At 42.5% G+C, this 8,265-nt stretch overlaps 1 protein-coding gene across 2 annotated transcripts in view; it reads left to right on the top strand.

Moving 5' to 3' along the window:
* Positions 1-8,265, top strand: part of chrnb1 (cholinergic receptor, nicotinic, beta 1 (muscle)) — a 27,367-nt gene that overhangs the window by 12,646 nt on the left and 6,456 nt on the right. For both annotated transcript variants that reach the window (XM_008283334.1, XM_008283335.1), the window contains exons 8-9: positions 821-1,044; positions 7,385-7,560. In XM_008283334.1, coding sequence (XP_008281556.1) covers positions 821-1,044; positions 7,385-7,560 — 400 coding nt within the window. The remainder of the gene's footprint in view (positions 1-820; positions 1,045-7,384; positions 7,561-8,265) is intronic.

Below are 8,265 nucleotides of genomic sequence, written 5' to 3'. Positions count from 1 at the left end.
ATCTAGATAGATGTTGGTGAGGATGACACTGCCATGTCTCTTAATCTTCTAATACTATTTTCTAATTGTGTTTTTGGGGGTTTCTTTAAATGAGCCAATCAAACATTTATCCAATTACAAAGGGATTCAATTTCAGATTAGATACTTGCTTCCAGGAGCGCGGCTGAATCGATAACCTCAAAAATGGCAGCGGTAGAAATACAAGCCAGGTGCTGAGAGTAATCAGCCCGACATTGCGCTTTATTTCCTACACTTACATGGTCTGAACATTATTTTCCTCTAATAGCCTGGTTTATATTGATTCGTTAAGTAATCATTCTCTGGGCGTATTATTTGTTCCTTTGAGGTCTGCTGCTCCTGTGGATGATTGAATTGATGTGATGTCTAATTTCAGCTCACAATAAAAGGACACACGGAGACCTGCGGGGAGTTTGATTCGGGAAATGGAATTTACATTTCACAATCTGACGTTAACCTTCCTGTAATGCGGTTTGAGGGAGTCCGCAATGCTCTCAGCACACATCCCCGTCTACCCGCTCTAGCCAATCTGAGGTAAACACAGTTTTGTAAGTGACCACTGAATGCACCAGGGAGGCTGTGCTCTGTCGGCCAATCAACCTCACTTAGAATGGGAGATGAATTTCCCATTAGCATCATTACCGGTGAATTACATGGGCCAGATGCTGCTAAAATCTCAGTCAGTCGAAGGAGGAGGAAAACCTCAAACCTCAATGAGCCGGAACACGAGCCCGAAGGAACGTGTCGCAATTGTTAAGTTCCTAAATAAAGCTGTTTTCTTTTCCCCACCTCTCGCTGCCAGGTGAGAAGATGGGTCTGTCGATCAACGTGCTGCTCACCCTCACCGTGTTCCTCTTGCTGCTGGCCGATAAGATCCCCGAGACCTCGCTGGGCGTCCCCATCATCGTCAACTACATCATGTTCACCATGATCCTCGTCACGTTCTCCGTCATCCTCAGCGTGGTCGTGCTCAACCTCCACCACCGCTCGCCCAACACCCACATGATGCCCATGTGGGTCCGCATGGTGAGCGCCATATATGTTACAGCTGTACACATGCTGGTTGCTATAATGTGAATCAGTGAATGATTTGACTGGCTGCATGGCTGTACAAACAGTGACATATTTGATGGTTTGGCACAGTTTAGCAGATTTCATAAGAACGACTCTCTCTGGTATAGACTTGTTTTTCCCACAGACTGTATAAAAGATGGACGAAGCAACCGGCCCTGAAAAATGAAGCCAACCCAGAAGCGTCAAAAACCTGCAATATCACTACGTCCACTAGTCCTGGCTCCAAAAAGCCCTGGCTCCCATAGACTTGAATTGGAAATACCGCATTCCTACAGCTCAGGATTTTTTTCGTATTAGTTTTCATGGTCAAATCCAGAGATCAGGTGGCCAATCTGAAAATAAATGAATACTGAATTTTCAAAAAATCGTCAACATTTTGCGGGGCAAGGGGCGTGGCTGGCTTGATTGACAGTCGGCATCGGCAATACAGACGAAGGGAGCAGAAGGTGGTAGATGTGGGCGGGCAGAGAGGGCCCGCCTCTCAATCCGTCTGACCAATCGCTGCTCCTTTGGCTCCGCCCCCCCTCCGACGATTTTTGCGTCACTGGCTCCAAAAATCCAAGATGTCAACCAGGAAGTAGCAAAACCCTGGCTTCATTTTCTCCAGTGCAGAAACCAACGGGTGACGTCACGGTAGCTACGTCCATCTTTTATACAGTCTATGAGTTTTTCCTCTTCAGATTTGTCTGTGTCATATTTCAGAACAATATGCTTCTTCTCAGTTGTTGGAACATTAAGCAGAAAACCAGCTGCTGAAGATGTCGGCCTTCATTTTCTCTGCAGTTTGTATCAAAGGGAGGCTTGATGTCAAAGCGATGTCATTAAGCTGCCAGTGTGTCCTCAGAGAGACCTGGAGGGGGGAAGGACGGGGGAGATTGGGGTGTAGATGCTTTTACCTCACATATTCATCTTTATGATATAAGCTGACTACACAATGGAAACTAAATAGACAAACTAGATTAACCAGCTACGATAAATGAGTGAAAGCTTTTGCACATTTTCTGGACACAGAACTGTGCACATGATGCAAATGAGGCTGTGATTTTAATAGAAATACATGTAAAACTAATTACATTCAGGCAAACCATCCATTAGTATATTGTGGCCTTGCAATAATTAATCAATGTGATGTTAATTTTTGGTGTTAATTCAGTAATGGAGGCAGCAGTAGTAGTTTGGGTTGAGGCGGACCACTGAATTAAGTCGACACCGTCCCCGACACTCTAAATGTCATGTTATACCATTAACCTCCATCAGTGGCTGCTGCCCTTTCTGTACATTATGTGAAGCTAATTACAGGCGTAAAAAAAGCGGCAGCGCTGGACTTTGTTCTGTCACGGTTTTAAGGGAGCGTTCACCTCAGAAAGGCTCGTGTAAATGCAGGTGATTTGCATTCGGTTTAATGGAACCGAGCTGCTTGATGCTGGATTGATGGGAGGAAGCGGGCATTATAGGTTCTGCTTCTTTTCCCTCCCGCTCTCAAGACGATCAGTGTCGGTCGTGAAATGTGAGGCAGGGGGAAGTTTTGCCCACGGAACATTAGTCGAGGGAAATTTATGGTTGTTTTGGTGTGTTTTTTTTTTTTCATGATTTCAAAAGCGGCAGTGATGCTACGCTGCCTTCTTTACAGCCGCACCAATAAATATTCTTATGCTAATAATGGATCATATGATGAAGTCTGATGTGTAAAGAGGTCACAAATCCAGCATCTTTGAGGTTGTCCTCAACTGTAAGGGGTGATTTAGCATTTTTTTTGCTCACTGGTTTTGTTTTTGCAGCCTGCAATTCAACTGCTTATTTAATTTTTATAGTTCATATCAGCATCAGTTAGCAGCTGTTCTCAAAAACAAACCTTTGATAGACTGCTTCACGCAAGACAGAAAAAAGATAAAGTTAGCGGCTGCTTAGTGAATATTTAGCCACGAAATACTCATTATTCAGTGGAAATCATCCATCCATCCATTCATCCATCCATCCATTATCAATACACCGCTTAATTCTCACTAGGGGGACTGGAGTCTATCTCAGCTGACTTAGAGTGAAGGCAGGGGACACCCTGGACAGGTCACCAGTCTATCACAGGGCCACACTTAGAGACAGACAACCAAGCACACTCACATTCACACCTACGGACAATTTAGAATCACCAATTAACCTCAACATGTTTTTGGACCTTGTGGGAGGAAGCCGGAGAACCTGGAGAGAACCCACGCTGCACGGGGAGAACATGTAAACTCCATGCATAACGATCCTGGGTGTCCTCACTGGGACGCAAACTGGCGGCCTTCTTGCTGCGAGGAAACGTTGCTAACCACCGAGCCACCTTGCAGCCCATCAGTGGAAATCAGAACAAACCTAAAAGAAGAGTGAACATCGGAATTGTGGCCAGAAATATAACAACAAATAATTGCTTTTCTGCATTTTCTGAGTGTGTAAACAGGCTACCTTTTTGGAAACATGTCGCCATTTCCAGTTTGCAGGGAGAAAATATTTAATTATTGTGTTTACAGGTGTCCTCAGGTAGGGCTGCAAGGTGGCTAGGTGGTTAGCACTGTTGCCTCGCAGCAAGAAGGTCGCCGGCTCGCATCCCAGTGAGGACATCCAGGATCTCTCTGTGAAGAGTTTGCATGTGCAGTGTGGGTTCTCTTTGGGTTCTCCAGCTTCCTCCCACACAGTCCAAAAACATGTTAATTGGTGATTCTAAATTGTCTGTAGGTGTGAATGTGAGTGTGCTTGGTTGTCTGTCTCTAAGTGTAGCCCTGTGATAGACTGGTGACCTGTCCAGGGTGTCTCCTGCCTTCACCCTAAGTCAGCTGGGATAGACTCCAGCCCCCCATGACCCTAGTGAGGATGAAGCGATGTATAGATGATGGATGGATGGTGTCCTCAGGTGACCAAAGCAAATGCAAAGGAAGCAGCTTTGAGGTATTTTGCTCTCCTGGTTGCTGATTTGTTTTATGTTTCCTGTATATTACTTCAAAATCTAAATAAACAGGATCAGGAAACAATAAAGATGCACTTTACAGTATATTATTTCCAGTGCAGCAGTTTATAGACCGCCCCAAGGAACCCAATCTAAATAAAATCTCATAATGAAACCTGACAAAGCTACATTCATCAATGTAACTTTAATAATAAAACAATTATATTCCCACAGGTGATGGCACTAATGACTGTTCTTCCTTTAGCATTCTTTTATTGCACTTAAAAACGCTTTAATGGCTCCTTCCCAGCTGGGCATTTAGTCCACCTGTTTTCAAATTAATCCTTACATCCCATCTGATGAGTTGAATTTATGTGAGCAGGCAAAATGAAGCACAGCTGAACATCTAACTACTCACAGATTAGTTTTGTGCTCCATAACAATATGTTAGAGTGTTGCTCATCTCTGATTAAACTTGATATCTTTGTCATTTTGAATCAGGAAATAAGCAAGTGTCAGTCTTCTAGTTCCAGCAACAAAAATCACTGTAAAGGGCAAATTTAATTCCCCGTACCACCCGTTTTCTAATCGTTCTTATACATGCAAACACCTATTCATTTATCATCTATTAGCTGTTAAATCTGAAGCATTAGACTCTCTTAGATGTGCTGGCTTCTATTTATTTTCAATGCCTGACTTCAAATTGTCCATATGTTCCTCTCCCAGAGTAGTCCACAGCAACAGAAACCTTTTGGGCCATCAGCGTTCACTCTCTAGACAGACATCTCATCATCTCCCTCCTCCGTCCTGATGGCTGCCTCATTTTCTTCCTCCTCAGATGGCCATGGCCCTCTGTCGGGGCTGAGTTCTGTCTCCTCAGGTCTTCCTACTTTGTGTCCTATGAGTTGCAGACTTAGTGGCTTTCGGCTCCTCCTCCTGTTCCACCGCCTCGTCTCTGAGCTGCTTCGGCTCGGCCCTCGCGGTGCTTTGGTCGCTCACGTCTCTGTGTTGTGAAGCTGTGGTCGTGCCGGAGCGGCGCAGAGGCTGAACGGCGGCTGAATTACAGCAGCCGTCTTCCAAGAATAATGTATTTGTAGATGAAGAAGTGCTCTCCGGGGTGCAGTTTCCTCTCTTATATTCTGGTTTATCATGTACTGAGAGGGGAGAAATCTAACAGATGCCACATAGGATCAATAAGAGAAAAACTGGGTGAATGTTAAAACTAGAATGGAGGCTTGAAATAAAAGATGGAGGTCCTGCTGCTGTTATTAATCACTTTGAACTCGTCTGTCTCTGTTATGAAATTATTCACAATATGGATCTTTTTATGAGCACAAATGTGAAACTTGGCGCTCTAGAAACAAGAAAATATAAAGGCTTTGCACATGTTTTAAGAGGAAGGGAATACTTCTGACCTATTTGTCAACACATTAGGATAAGTTCATTTTGTTAAGTAACAGTTAATGTAGAAATAATTTAGTTTACACTGTTAAATATTTGATGAAAAGTATTTTCCCCACAGCTTGAAATGATAAATTCTGCTTCAAAGCTTTCTACATCTCTAAAAGTATCATTTTGGTTAAAAAAGAAAAGCTGCTCTTCATGTATTTATTATTGGCCTAACATTAGTCAGTTGCATTATGCATATATATTAGTCTTAAAACTTTTCTTCCTTTGCTGAAAAACCTAAATTCCCAGGAACAAGGAGCAAAGTGTCAGTGTCTCCAGTGGCTTTTATGACCCCGTTCATTTATTTGAAGCTAAAATTGAACCCACTTAAAGGCCCCAACGTGAAGTTTTTTAATCGCACAGTGTTTATTTTGATAGCTGTAGCTGAGCCAGTGGCACACACCGCAGCATCTATAGCATTAACTAGTTTGTAATACTAGTCAATAACAGATTTTAGTGCCACTGTGTAGTCTTAATTTATGATATTCCAAAAAAAATGCAACTGAGGAAGGAAATGAATTTGCTGTGTTAGCATTTTTGGCCAGTTGGGGGCAGCAAACACAAGTTGTTTATTGTTTCTGTCCATTATTGTTGCTGATTCTCCTCCAGTTCCAGAGAAATATCATCCCCAAAAGTCACTCTCTTGTAGCTCTGTCTTGATCTCTAACAATACCAAATAGCCGACTCTTTAGCTTCTAAATGCTCTACTGTGTCCACCAGCTACTCACTGGCTGGGACTGTGCTGCTGCTGCTGCTGCTGTGAGAGCAGTGAGAGTGAACCTAAACAGTACAGCTGATGTTGCATGACACCCCAAAAAAAAAAAAGGCCGTCCATCACCGCTCATAGCTCCAGTGTTGCCTCATTGGCTGCTGCCGTGGTCATGCCATTGTGACTACACCGGCTATTATAGTTGTCATAGAGAGCTGTGAAGCAAAAGGTCAGAGGATGTCATTTAGGGACATGGACATAGTGCATTTGGCTCTTAATTAGCTCATAATTAAATTAAGTCAGGCTGCTTCACCTAAATTCACTCTTCACTTGTTGCCACAGTGCTTCCTGCCAGGGCTATTATTGACATCCATCTGTCAATACAGGCAAGCCAAGATTTTTTCTTTTTTTCTTTTTTTTAAAAGGATATCAAAGCACTTCAAAGAGCAGATAACGGAGCCATTTACAGCATTTATGGTATTGATCAATACCATCATTTGACCCACTGATGTGCTGGTTTATCATTGACTCTTTTGATGTTCTGAGCTCTGAGCCTGACAGCCAAGGACTCCCATCTGATAAAAGATTGACTTCCTTTTTATCAGGTTATGTGAAACATTTATTTCTATTTTAATTACACACATTTGGGAGGTGCCCAGTACAGCTATAGTCCTTTAGCAAAGTGCTCCACTGGAGCATCCAGAGTTATGTGCTTTGTCCAAGGACACCTTGAGAGTAGACTTTGAGGAATTGGAAAGCATTTGGTTCCTCCACCCATATCATTCAGCAGCAACTGTTCTCAAAGGTTATCTCACTGCGAAATTCAACATTTGGACTCATTTCTCAAGCCTAATAGGCAAATACAGGGTAGGTGCATTTCAGCTGTCCCATAAATCATGAAACAAGAATCCAAACAAATGGATTTTTCATACCAGCAGCGACGATGGATCCGTGAGGTCTCGGCGAGCCAACAACATATTGACTAAAAGAGTAAAGTACAGTTGGATAAACTCCTGTTTTCTATTTCCAGGCAAAGAAATACACATTTGTACATTCATAAAATTATAAATCTGCTTTAATATTTATATTTTGTCAACTCACCTGCTTAATTAACCCGCTTCTGTCTGCATACAGGACGTAGAGGAGCAGAGAAGCAAACTGTTCTTTCTGCAAGTAACACATTCCTCTTTACCTTCTACCTTCCTTTTCAGATCTTCATCCACCTGTTGCCTCCTTACCTGGGCATGCTGCGGCCAAAAGTGGAGACGCCCCTGTCCCTGGAGACTGTGCCCCGCCGGGAGAAAAAGATCATCACCATCAGCAAAGCAGCTGATGAGTATTTCATACGCAAACCCGACACTTCCATCTTGTTCCCCAAACCCAACAGGTGAGACCAGACCTGTGTGTTGTTGTGCTTGTGATTGGGCTTGATTGTGTGTTTTGGTTGGCATGTATGTGGATGTCTGTGTGCTAAGACAAAAGGAGAACTTTAGATGCAACTAGATTAAAAAATTTTTAAAAAACAAATCTGTGTCTGTCCAGGTTTGGACAAAGTGAAGCTGAGACTCGTTGGCACAAGCTGAATATTTTTGCTCCAAGCACATGATTGGTGCAAATGTTTCCAGTTATCTCACAGAAAGCAGGTGTACTGTCAGTAAATTGGCTGTTTAGGGCAAATAAACACATTCGCAAATGGCTCTACTGCTGACATTTGAGCGTATAATGAGAAGCCAAAATATGCTAACAGATGGCAATTTCACCATGCTGATCTGTTTACCAAAATATATTTTAAAATGGTACTTTTCTCTCAAAAAGTGATTGTCTTTAAGCAAATATCTAATGTGTGCTGGCTTCGACAAACTCTATTATATCATATTGTTAAAAACAAGTGGGTCTGTCCCACAATGAGAGGAATTGCTTGAATATTGAGTCTGGTGTGGAAAAAATGCATTTCCAATAAAAATGTGACGGCTTTAGATTTACCCTCCAAAGTTGACTTTATATACTTAAGAAACACATTTCTGTATTTGGATTGAATTGCATATTTCTAAGACATTTAATAGTTCTTCAAACATGATATCTAACCTCAGCA

Source organism: Stegastes partitus, unplaced genomic scaffold (genome assembly GCF_000690725.1).
Source record: "Stegastes partitus isolate 25-593 unplaced genomic scaffold, Stegastes_partitus-1.0.2 Scaffold307, whole genome shotgun sequence".
Classification (NCBI taxonomy): Eukaryota; Metazoa; Chordata; class Actinopteri; family Pomacentridae; genus Stegastes; species Stegastes partitus.
Note: the sequence above shows the minus strand (reverse complement) of the source record. Positions and strands in the feature narration are given on the sequence as shown.